The sequence below is a fragment of the Pleuronectes platessa genome, chromosome 4, assembly GCF_947347685.1.
Source record: "Pleuronectes platessa chromosome 4, fPlePla1.1, whole genome shotgun sequence".
Classification (NCBI taxonomy): domain Eukaryota; kingdom Metazoa; phylum Chordata; class Actinopteri; order Pleuronectiformes; family Pleuronectidae; genus Pleuronectes; species Pleuronectes platessa.
The window spans coordinates 28173753-28187076 of record NC_070629.1 but is presented as its reverse complement, the minus strand read 5'-3'; the positions used below and the strand labels follow the sequence as shown (position 1 = coordinate 28187076).

Sequence of the window (13324 nt, the reverse complement as noted above, 5' to 3'; positions counted from 1 at the left end):
GGCCATTCAATTGTAAATAACATTCGTTGGGTTTTATTTTTTTGATTTATTCTATTTGTTATGTTCATTCTTTAACGTGGACAAGAGTTTTCTTTGGAAAAACGGTAGAGACGGTTTTCAATTATCTGGTAATTGGGTTTTTTAAATTACATTATTATAGAATAAGTACAGAAAAGGGGATGAGACTCGACTTCGTATTTCAGATGTAGCATCGCTTTTGAATTCTAACTTTTGAAAACTGGCTGCTGTGTTTGTGCCCGACTGACGAATGAAAATATGAACTAAAATAGGAGAATAACTATTATTTCCATCCTTGGTGAACCATCTGAAGCAAACATCATGTTATTACACTTACTTGGGATCTTTGACGAGGAGCTTTGCTATGAAGTCTTTGGCCAGGGCGCTGGTGTTGCTGAAGAACTCCTCCTCGAAGGCGTAGTCCACGGCCGACACGTTGGCCAGCGTCTCCTGCTTGTTGTCGCCCAGGAAAGGAGACGCTCCGCTCAAACTGCAGGTAACGAACAATAATAAGAACAACAAGGTTAAAAAGGGTGAGAAGTCACTAATAATTATTACCCAATCAAACCTGTTGTGATAATTGATTAATCATTTAGGTTGTTTTACCAATAACAACCTATCTGAATATCTGAGTAAGTCCCCTGAGGCTGTGGACATTTTATAAAGTAAATGATTCATCAGTAAAATAGAGTTTCACAAAAACTTCTCAACCGATTTCAGGGCCTGAAAATAACCTACCAACGTTTTGTGCGGATCCTGGAATTTTATTTTCATTTACTCTTTCACTATAATGTCAATTCAGGCAGGAAATAAAATGGCTTCAAGGTAACGCTGATAGTTTTAGACCTGAAAAACATGAGACCTATTTTGTGGCAGATTCTTCTGTAAGAACTAGATCATCTTGTGTTGGGTTGTTCAGCCTCGGAGGTGTAAACTAGATGTTTAGCAAACAAGACAATAAAGATAACACAATAATTTGCTTTGTGAATATAACACATCTCAAGTAGGAGCAGACATGTTCAGCTCTTTATTTATGCTTCAATCATTTTAACAGCTTCAGAGACTCTGATGGTTTCTACTTAAACAGTAAGTCCTCTAACCTGGCTCTCTTACACAAACGGGAAAAGGGAATATATTTGATTTCCATTCAAACACTGACTCTCCCACCGCTGATTAGCTTTGTACCTCAAAAACCAAAACTGGAACCTCACTGCTTCTGGATAATGTGATTTCAGAGCTGCGTAGCAACTAATGGTGACTCATTAGTCCAGCCTCGCTATCAGGCTGAAGTATTTGGTGTTTGTTAGTCAAACACTCACAGGAAAGCCAGCTGGCCGACTCTCAGCTCCGGTGAATATGTGAGGAGTTTGGTGCGAGTGCAGGAAGTAAGCGAGAGAACATCAAAAATCTGAAGATGCAGCGAGGGGACAATAAGTTGTTTCTGTCCTCTAGTGTGTTATAAAGGTGTTTTGTGTATGTAAATATCTGCGGTCCACAGAAGAGGGAGCTCAGTGTACTGATCCTTCCCACATTTGTTTAAGGGCACGTCTAGTGGTTACTGTGGCATCTTCCATAACAACACCAGGTACAGCCTGAGCGGAGGTCAACGTTTTAAAGAGACAGGACCTTAAAAACCAATCTTTTAAACCTGATAATAAATTAAAAATCATGAACACACACACAGACAGACACACAGGGCTGATCGCTCATGCATGGTGATGAGGACCCAGCTTCCTGGAGCTCCGGCAGTTAAACCAAAAACGGGTCCGTGCCAAACCCTGGGACTTCCCCTCTCCAGCAGCACCAGCCACTAATTACCACACCAGCTCGGACAAACACGGAGGTGGTGCAAGTCGAGCTCAAGCTGAGAGGGAAATGCATGAATTCACTGTATAAGTTGCAGCCGCTCATAACAAAGTAATTAAAGCCATTCTTCAGAGGACCGAGCAGCAGGGATTTGTTCTGTCGGCTCTGAGGAAACGTTTTATCAACCGTTCTCCCAAAATGCATTCGATAGGAGACTTGAAGAGGCAGAGTGCACGTTCTTAAAGCTGGAATACACTCATCTTAACAACCTAAAACCCCAATTAGGGCTCGAGCAGAGCAGGAAGCTGCATCCACAGTTGTACGTCCTGCCAACTGGAGTTTTTAAATCACTTTGTGGCGACTGAGTCAAGCAGAATATTCTCGAGTTTGGAGATACGTTAATTAAATTGTTTTGGTGTCCTTTTTGTAATCAACAGGAGATGAGGAGTGGCATCACCTCGCTGTTGCTCGGCTGTGATAACAGGCAGTGAACAATCTATTTCCTGCCTCGCCAGGCAGAGCTGTGACATCTGAGTGGGTGGACAGCAGGAACAAAGATCCAGTGTGTTTGTTCAGCACGTATGTGAGCACGGATGTTGTGCAGCTGTACGACTGAGATGTGTGACGGTTAAATGATGCACCTACACATTTCTCTCCTAAAATCAACTGTGATATCTTTTTATATAATTATGACATCACGTACATGTTTGGCATTTGACCTTTCCCTTTTATTTACTCTGTTTTATCCAAGTCAGAACTGTGTGTGGGCAAATGCACCTGATGCACAGTTCAGTGCACGTGTGTGGCTTTGTGTAGGCGTCTCTCTGAAGGATAAATGTGTGTGGGAGCACGGAAACCTTGTAACCTGGTACGAAGGAGGAGAGAACAGTGGTTGATCGGTGGGTCGGTGAGTGCACCAACTTTTCACTGTTGAATTAAACTGTTCTGAACATTCAGATCAATGAAAGCCCTTCGTGGAGTTGTTTTAATGATCGATTGAACAAATTGAATTCGGAGCAAATCAGCCGAACTATTTAAAATCCCTTGTTTTCGCGTTAACCTTGAGACGAGCTGTGAAATGACCTCCACCAAGAAGATGACATGAATACACCAGAATAGATTTCTACAAAACTTGGAGGGATGTGATGTGGATCAGGGAAGAACCCATTACATGTTGGGATTGGGGGCAGATCCTGGAATCTGTTGTTTTCCTTTGACATCCATTTTGAGACGTCTTCACTGTTTTTCCCAGGGAATAATAAATGGATCTTGATGAATAAAATCAATAAACTCAAATCTATGTGTGTTTAAGTGGGGCAGTTGGATTTAGGGAACTGGTTTTGGCCTCACTGAATGTCAACTTGTCACCTGATCTAGATTCAGTTTATCAGCCTCTTGCAGCCTAAACACTGCATTTATTTATTTTTATTTCAGCATTTTGTTTACTTTGAAAATTAAAAAAACAGGCTAAAGTCAGATTTTAAAAACATAAAGACGATAATAATCCTGCTGTAATCAGGATTACAAATATGCCATTTAGAGCTTAATGATTATCTGTGCTTATATGTAAGCATGAGGCACGGCTGGTGATTCACATTTTATTTCTTATTTTTATACTGAATATCACATAAAAAAAACTGGTTTAATTTGCACAATGGATCTTGCTGCAGTCTTATTCATTATTCACAACCACGTGTGCTTCACTATTGTTTGTGCTGGAGGTCAAAGAGACGTAATTAACCTCTTCACATCAGACTACACATTCCCATGTCGTCATGTTCAGCGAGCGACGACCCGGGGTTTGTGAGAAACCGTGAACATGACGGTGGCGGTTTTAAAAAACTCTGTCTTATGTCTTATTTATGCACATTTTACGTTTTTACAAAATCAAACATCGTCCCGGGTGGCGTCTCAGATACTCACAGGATGTAGGTTATCACGCCAACGCTCCTGAGGAGAGAAGGAGAGAGAGAGAGGAGAGACTTTTAGCATCAGGCAGTTCATCAGTAAACAGTCACGTGTGTTCACAGCAAAACAGCTGAGGCTGCTCACAAATGGGAATCATTTCAAACAGCACATGTGCCTGATGGTCTTAGTGGAGCAGAGCGAGTTATTAGTTACTCACCACATGTCTGCCTCCAGGCCCAGGGGTTCATAGTTGACTACCTCTGGTGCTGCAAGACAAAACAAAGATAATTAACATTCAGGTCAACAACACTCCTCCCTGACTTTACCTCCATTTGTTGTCCGTGAGTAATTTCCTCCTGAATAATTAGTTTTCTCCCTCATCCATGCTGAGGAGATTTATTAGAGAGAATTCACGGATTTAGAGATGTTGTTTAATAAAATATTAACAACACCTACAAGAACTTGTGATTATTTCTCCTCCTCTTTTCTCTACTCACAGCTCTTCTGATGTGTGAGTAATTAAATTAAAAGATGAACAGAATGATTCAGTCCTTTCTAATCCACTTTAACAAGTTCGACAGGAAACTGAAATTCTGTGAGAAAGACTTATAGTTGATTTTCCCTTTTGTTGCCGATATTATTTTTACCATCTTCATTATTAATATAATTAGTTATTGTCTTACTTGTATCTAGGGGATAATCATTTACAAAATAGTGAGGAGGAAATGATACATTTCATAAAATTCATTTAACTTAGTCAAACCTCACAGTTTGAAAAACCAAATCTTCAAAAGACAAACGCAAGAGACTCACAACTTATATTTGCAATGGAATAACAACGCAATCTGTTTTTGTACATAATTAATTCATGAGCTGAAAGGCCTGTTTTCCAGCATGAGCAGGCCCAGCACTGGTGACTTTATTTAGACCATTTGACCGGAGCCACTCTGCTGAACTGGGAACAGGTTCAGGTTTTGGCCTGAATGGTGCTGGTGGTGGAAACAGGCCTAGGGAGACTGGGAATGTTGGCGGGCACCCCAGGCAAAGGGGGTGAGAGATGGGACAGGGTGTGTATGTGTGTTGGCAGGAAGGAGCAATTCTGATAATCAAAGTCTATTATCAAGTCTCTCTCACTTAGTCCCTATGGCACAGTTGGCACCTGCTCTCACAATATGCAACCCCTGGGATAAAGCCAGAGAAACAGGGTGGTGCTGCAAGGGATTTTTGTGTGTGTGTGTGTGTGTGTGTGTGTGTGTGTGTGTGTGTGATAGAGAGAGAGAGAGAGAGAGAGAGAAAAACTATATTTACATGTAGTTACATGGTGATTTTTGTGGGTGAATCTGTGTTTGTGAGAGAGAAAGGAAAAGAGAAAGTATATTTACCCGGACTAAGAGAAGACAAATGAGCTTTAAACACCATGAACACGTGCACTGACCTACAAATTCTGGAGTTCCAAAGATGTTTTTAAAATCATTGCCAAGGTCGATCTTGTGGGCCAGACCGAAGTCGATGACCTTGATGCGCGGGTGAGGCACCGAGCGGTTCAGCAGCATGATGTTCTCCGGCTGGAGAAACAAACAGGGAGGACAGAGGAGAAGTGAAGTGACCATCTCGCTTTGCTTTAAAGTGGATATGTGTGTTTTGAATTCAATGTAATAAAGTTTTGATGCCTAAACACATCATATTATAAAAGCTCTTCATATTTGTTGTACCTAAAATCTTAATTTGCAGTAACTACAGCCGTCAAATATCTGAAGCGATGTAAAAAATACACGGAATCAAATAAAATTAAACTACAAGTATTTTTAGTACTTCGTGACATTCCACCGCTGCAGGACAAACACTATAAGTGGAAACGAGTGCGAGAGTCAGACACAAAACCAGGAACCGTCTGTCAGGAAGGAGGCTCTGCAGTCATGGAAATCTCATGCAAAACATCTCGAGGAAGCGGGAGAAAGGAAAGAGCGGCAGAGATGAGCTTCAAGCAAGGACAAGAGGAGCTGGACATTCCTACGGACACAAAGCCTCTTTCAGGACCAAACCTCTTTCCCTTCCAAACCTCGTCCATTCAGCTGGACCCGGAGCTGAGGATTTAGTCTGGGAAGAGACATGATGAGAAACCTCCGGCTCAGCTTGTTGGTTTTATTCTCTGTTTTTCTAAATGATCTCATCTGATCTCTGCATCATCTGCATTTTTAAATACATGAAGCCTCAAGTGTGTTTCCTTGTCATAAAGGTTTTAAAACCTATCATGCCATTTATTTTCTAAATACAGTATATCAGCTAATACATTGGTATTTTAAACTTTTGGTATTGGAGTCATCCCCCAAATGTTCACATTACTTGGGCTCTAACTACTTTGAGTATTGATGGAACAATGCTACAGTAGAGATATTAATGTTTGTAATGGTTTTCCACTAAAATACCAGCAGACCAGAAATAACTTTGGTCCTTCGGATACAAAGACCATATGAGATGAGGAGTCAGACATCATTAGTCTGCGCTGCCCAACATATCGAGCTGTGGAGCACATTAAATACACTGACTGGCAATATTACAGTCTCTTTAGAATTGGTCAAACTCTGAAACCCATTTTAAAAACAGAAACGACTTCTCCAGGCGTTTTTAAATGGTCTGAAAACATCTGGGCTGCTGTTATTTCTGACCCTTAACGCCCAGTGACAGGAAGTCGAAGCTGCTTCAAATCCACAGAAAAGGCCTGGAGCTCAAACCTCCACATGTGTCAAACACAATGAACAATGTTGAAGAATAAAGGTGAAAAAACTCAAACACTCCCAACTCCTCGAAATTATGTTCTACTGCAGTAAATCAATCATCTAAGAAAATAAAGTCTGAACCTCTGCCATATTTTCTAAAGACCTTGATGTTAAATGTCCTGAACTGAGATGGACGCTTTGTGAAGACTGTCCTGTGAGTGGAGGAGTCAGTCCGGACTGAAGACGCCACATATACAGCTGTAAGTGGACAACTGATCGATGCTATTGATTGTGATTTAAGAAAAAAACTCACAACAAGGTTTCAAAGATAACTCGATGAAGTGTAATGGACTGGAACCATGTGATCAATGTTCTGCAGAGAGGACACAATAACCTTGACTCTTTTTCCCTCAGGAGTTTAAAAAACACACAAATATTTTCCAGAAATGAGTCACAGTGATCAGCCTCAAGTGCACAAGCTCAAAAAACAGATGTAGAACTAAAGAAAAGGTAAAAAAATTGATGCCCAACGTATTAAAATCAGTCCAAATGAACCTTAACAAGACAAAGACCTGTGTTTACATTTGCTGATATGAAAACTTTTATTTAATGCCCTAAACAGCGCAGACAGGATGTGCATTTATGTGTTTATTTAATGATAAAACATATGTTTGCTTTCCTAGTTCAAGCTCTATATTTGCTGAGGATTAGTTTGCGGTACAGGCCCAGGACACAGCTCATGTTTATGGTTCACGTTGGTCTTTTGAAATGCAGAAAGTGACATTATCCTGTTCTCCTGCTGAGCACATGAACCGACCGAGGGAATCAGACATCAGACAGTGGGGACGGCTTTCGCTGCTGTACCTTAAGGTCAAAGTGGGCGATTTGCTTGGAGTGCAGGTAGAGGACTCCTTCCAGGATCTGCTTGAGGAACTGAGTGGCTTCCTCCTCGCTCAGCGACTCCTTCTCTGCGAGAAAGTCAAACAGCTCACCGCCCGCCACGCTGGACGAGAGAGAGGGGGAGAGAGAGAGAGGGGGGGGGGGGGAGAATTAAAGTGTGAGATCTCTCAGATCAGAGCCAGCTACAAATCCCGGCTTAACAGAGCTGATCTGATGTAATCTAATCATCCTGGTGCATTAGAGCCCGACCAATTTACACATCCTGAGCACATTTTAACCAGCGCCGTTCACAAGAGAGAACTTTAGACTCTGTCTCAACAAAGAAAACCCGCTATTGGGAACAGTGGGGAAAAGGAGAAGTTTGTTTTATTGGAAAAATGTAATTCTTTTCAGATTTTTTTGTACCAACAGACCTAAGACCTGGAAAGAATGACAAACCAGGTAAAGATAAATGTGAAGAAGAAGAAGTAAATAAGTTAAAACTAGAAGGACACTCAGCACAGCTCATAACTCCACCAAGGACCAACAGTCCCCATAAATTAAATCAAGCTGCACTAAATTTCACACACTCAGAAATGTGTTGTTTTCACCAAGATCCATGAACTTTTCTCTGGGAAAGCAAAGAAAAAATTATCACATTTAAGAGAAAATATTCAGCATTTTTGTTGAGAAAATCAGATAAACGATTATTAGATAATGAAACGAGTTGCAAATTAAATTGAATTGATTAATCTCCACGCTTCAGATCAAAAACTGATCCAACACGTTATCACAAAGGAGAAGGGCTTGTGATGTTATTAGTATCTTGTCATATCAGAATATAATTTGCTTGAGTCTTTTAATGTCACTAATCATTACGACTCTTTATCTTTCCAAACTTTCAAAGAGCTCGGGTTCACATCGGAGCCGGAGATCTTTCAATACAACGACAGTGTGATCCAGCTCTTGTTGAACAATTACTGTGGTGATAGGGAGGAGACAGTGTGAGGATAAGAGGAGAGAGAGAGAGAGAGAGAGAGCAGATGATTTATCGTGGTCACAGCGCGATAAAGTGAGTGACTGCCTGCAGCAAGGGAGGGCGGGGGGGCGGGGGGGCGAGAGCAGAGCAGAGGACGAGCACAGAAAACTGTAATTACAGAAATGATTATCCAGACGGAGCGTTCACTTGAGTGAACATCCACAAATACAAACACTGTTGTCTTACAATATACATTATGTTCACAATACGAGTCACATCCAGGTTAATTATTACTTTTATAACAGCAATTACATTCTGTATATTACAATTTAGGCCTATTCACACATTGTCTCATATTTTCTCCACCAAGGAGACTGTTTTCACCCCTGTGTTTGTTGGCTTGTAGGAATCACACACAGATCGGGAACAGATTTGGATGAAACTTGCTGGAAAGATGATCCACGTGCCAAAAATCAATCCATTACATTTTGGAGCAGATGTGGACAAAGGCGAAGATCCAGGAACATTGCGAAAGGGTGTTTTCCGTCATTTTATGCAATTTCTCAGGGATCAATTCAAGGATATTGACGGGGAACATAAAAATATTAAGGGAAAGGGTGAAGGCTTTTTTTCCAGTTGCTGGATGATGATAAACCAGGCTACAAACCTGAAACTACACACAAAGTGTGGGCTGAGATAACGTGAATTCACTTAAATTTCATGCTGCTATAAAAGAAATTACCAATTATTGACTTTCTATCTTCTCCTGCACAAACACACACACACACACACACACACACACACACACACACACTACTCTGCCCTTCAGGGAGGAAAACACCAGACCAGCTGCACAGCTGAGTCCCCCCCCCCCCCCCTCCTACCACAACACTCCCTCTCTATATCAGAGACGTCTATTTCATCATCTGCTCCAGACGATTAACAGGGCGTAAACACACATGCACAAGACTGGAAGGAAGGTTTCTGCCCAAACATGTCGAGTCTGCGTCTTTTCTCACAGGTCGGTCTGTGCCTGAGGTCAAAGGGCAGCCGCTGTCACGCTTGTATTTACCCAGAGTGCAGCAGGGGGGGGAGGAGAGGGAGTGGAGGACAAAAGGCCACAACATGAAGCCAAATGTCTTTACCAGCCACATGTAAGTTGTTGTTTTAAGGAGCTCAGAGCTGTACTGACCAAATCCTGCACTTCTGTTTCAGCCCATAGGACTAACAGATCCAGGCCTCATCTACACTTCTGTAGATATCTTTTAGAATTGACATTTTTTACATAAACAAAAACAAACGCTCACAAAAGCATGCCAGGCCAATATGTGGCGATAAAATCAACATTGATAATCCATCAAATACCAGAGGAGAACATTGGAGATCCAAGAACTAGCGCTGATAACCAAACGTACACATAAATATAAAGAAACCATAGTTTTCTGAAAATCTGCACTTTGAAAGATGTTTGTAAAAATCAAATTTTTAGTGACTTAAAACAACTCTCCTTTGTCTATATCTTTCAGGTATATGATGTCGTATCGATATTTATTTTTTAAACGCGCTCCTGTGACCTAATTTCCCTCAGATTGAATAACACAATTTAACATGACTTGAAAACCTGCTGTTTTTAAAAATTGTGTTCAGGAGTGTTCAGGATAGATCCGTTAGAGATGTTGTGCAAACAGGCCAGTTAGACCAGTTCACTACAACCTCTGAGAGATCACCCGTGTTTACATTACAAGTATTCCACTGGCACGCTTATTCAGAACAAACAAGCATGGAAGCAGAATGAAGTACACCTCAATTACAAGGTCAGCTTACAGCCGGCGGTAATGGCAGCGCAACGTGGAGCGCTGCAGCTGTCTGACAACATTCCTGAGAAATGATCACATACGGTGGAATAGAAAGGAAGAAATGAGAAACACCAAACCGGTCCGGGGCCAACGGTTCAGCGTGTGAATAACAGAGTTCACTTAGTTGCAGCTCAGTGGAGTAAAGAGCTGGTAGGTCACTCCGATGTACACGGAACGTCTTTGAGATGATGACAATTAAGGGCCTGTATTATGTCGACTATTTGAAATGTGTGAATGGTTTTGACATTGCTCGCACTTTGAGGTTTAAATGACAAAACCAGAAGAGGGTTCTAAAGTTGCTGAAGTAATGGAACGTTTTTAAATTTGCCTATTTTAATTGAGCCACTCCACATGTTCACTTTAAGTGTTTCATCTTCGAGAAGAATATGAACAGCTGGATAATGTCTCCTGTGGCTCCGAGGGGAATTTTCCCCCCGGTTTGAAAAGTGTTATCTTGATTATAAATCATAATGTGTGATCTAAACCAGTATTGGGACATTTTTCTGTACTTAAAAGTTTGACTACTGTGTTATTTATTTACCTGATCTTATCGCCACAGCCCTGAAATGTTTTAATCATGTTTCAGAGCTCATCTCAGAGTTTCCCTTTAATTTAGAATTACACATTTAAAGAGAATATGATTGTCACTTAAACACTGTTCCCATAAGAGTCTTCAGGGAAAGTCTTCAATTTAGTCTTTCATACTTTCAAGAGCACAATATTTAGAAAATGCTGTGTTAACCGCTCCTACCTAATGTCTCACCACACGAGCAGATCATATAACTGATGTTTCAAGCTGATGCCTTCATGGAACATATCATAATAATTGCCCTTCTAATTGTGGAGCGGAAATGAAAATCTTAATTTGCCGTCTGAGTTGAGAACAGAGGGAGGAGGAGAAGAGAGAGCCACTCACAGCTCCAGGATGAGGATGACCTCCGCCTTGTTCTCGAAGACCTCGTGCAGCGTGATGATGTTCGGGTGCTGGATCTCCTTCAGGATGTTCACCTCCCGCTCGATGTCCTCCCTCGTCACCCCCCGTCGACTGGATTTGCTGCGTCGCTTCTTGATGAATTTGCCGGCGAACTCCACGCCCGTGTTCCTGTGCCGACATCTTCTGACCACGGCAAACTGGCCACTAGAGAGAGGAGAAGACAGAGATTGAAGATTAACATATCTACCAAAGGATCTAACTGTTCCTTTAGCCCTTCAAAGCTAAAACTGTATTTTTAAGAATAATTATGAACAAATAAGACGAGAAACATCATTTAAATCAATCTAAACATTAAAGACTCTTTAAGAAAAGCTTCAGTGATTCATTAAAAATAAAGTATTGTGGCTGAATCAGTTTGAATGTGGTAAAAACAAACATCTGAGCCAAAGGAGTGGGTGGGATTATTCAGCATAAAAACTGCTGATCAGAAACAGCTTTAATTAGTAACTCTCTGATGAATCATGATCATCAAATTCACCGTAAAGTGTCGGGAGCTTGTGTTGCCTTTTTGCGTGACAGAACTTGTGTCATTGTCACAGGAGCCGTTGTGTGGAAATTCCACCGTCATGTTTCCGTGCAGCATTGTTGCTGCTATCCGACCGGATAACGCTGACTCGACTGTCACTCTTCCAAAGCAGCGCCAGTAAAAAACCACTCGGGGAAGCGAGGCCACTTGGCTGAGGGCTGTCGAGGCCTCGGCCAGTTGTAGCTCCTCATGGCCGTGGCACTCACCGAGCACTCAGTGTGCCAAACAACCGGAGAGAACGAGGGGGTAGGGGGAGAGCGAGAGAAGAGCGAGAGAAGAGCGAGAGCCACATTCTGTCTCATTTTGTCATTTCACGGCCAGATTTTCACGCAGGTTTTCAGCAGAGAGGAGGAAGCTCTCTGGACCCAAAAAAGAAAGAGGCCATGTTAGTGAGTCATGTCCTCAGTCACACCGTTGTCCCGGAAGCAGTGTAGTATTTCATCTGTCACGTCTCCCACGCTAATCCTCACTACAATGTGTGTCCCAATGTTTGATGAGTAAACGTAGGATCAAGACTATACGGCTGCCGGCTGTAGTGGAGCTTTAAAGGGAAACTCCCTCAGGAAGTGTCAGTGACCCTGTTGTGACCCCTGAAGGCAGCGTCTCACGTGGGCCGGTCCGTGGCGTCTGAGGTCATCTCAACGTTCACCAGAGGGAAACCACATTTCAACTTTGTTTTCAAAAAAAAACAAGAATCTGCCTCTAAACTAACTTTTTTCAATTATAGAAGTTAACAAAGCCCATACAGAAACAGATAAAACATAGTTGCACAGTTGGGGCTGTTTCATTAACAGGACAGATGGCAATTTTATTTATACGGCACATTTCATTAAAAAGCAACTAAATGTTTAACAGCCCAGGAAATGAGCTGGTGCCGAAAGTGCAGTCGATTGTTGCAGGTTTAATTTGCAGCAAAATGAATTAGCTCGACTCTCAGTTACAGGATTTCAAATGGACGGATGCAACACAGGCAATGTGACTTCAGACTCTGCAATGGTTTGCAATGGGTCACCGGCTCCACTTATATCAGTTCACCAAAGTGAAATTACAAAAGGCACGGTGCAAATCTCCTTCACCTCCATGACTGAGTGCGTTGGTCACACATGTTTGATGTGAAACTGGAGCCTGTGGGTTTAAACTGAAGGAGGTAAAGCTCGTGGGGTTGTCTCCTTCATTTGTCTTTCAGCTGAGAAACTCTTACTCACCAATAAGTCATGAAATAATATTAACTTACTTAAGTTATTATTTATATAAAAGGGCATTTTGTACAGTTTTTTTTTATATTTTGTATATTACTGCTCCTTGAGTCTTGAGAATACATCAGGAACATGTCCAGAAATTTCACAGCAAATTAGTGGGAGTGTTATTATATATATATATATATATATATATATATTTCTGACATGCAACATATGTGAAACTGGAAGAACTACTTATATCTCAGGATTGAAAATAGGAGCCAAATGAAGATGATGCTGATGAAAAAGTCAACTTGAAAAGAAATTAAAGAGTTTACACATCAGCCTCCTGCGGCTCTATAATGTGTTCTTTTGTATGTGAAAGACCAACTTATTGTCTGGAGTTCATGTCACTGTTTTCATTCACTGTGAAAGATTAGCTTGGATAGTGGGCTGACCGTTT

At 41.5% G+C, this 13324-nt stretch overlaps 1 protein-coding gene across 1 annotated transcript in view; it reads right to left on the bottom strand.

Annotated features, from left to right (window-relative positions):
- The window catches only part of dapk1 (death-associated protein kinase 1), a 59879-nt gene that overhangs the window by 22518 nt on the left and 24037 nt on the right, over positions 1-13324 (bottom strand). Inside the window, exons 4-9 of the mRNA XM_053421694.1 lie at positions 11080-11301; positions 7314-7452; positions 5168-5297; positions 3950-3998; positions 3748-3774; positions 356-508 (exon numbers count right to left, since the gene is read on the bottom strand). Coding sequence (XP_053277669.1) covers positions 356-508; positions 3748-3774; positions 3950-3998; positions 5168-5297; positions 7314-7452; positions 11080-11301 — 720 coding nt within the window. The remainder of the gene's footprint in view (positions 1-355; positions 509-3747; positions 3775-3949; positions 3999-5167; positions 5298-7313; positions 7453-11079; positions 11302-13324) is intronic.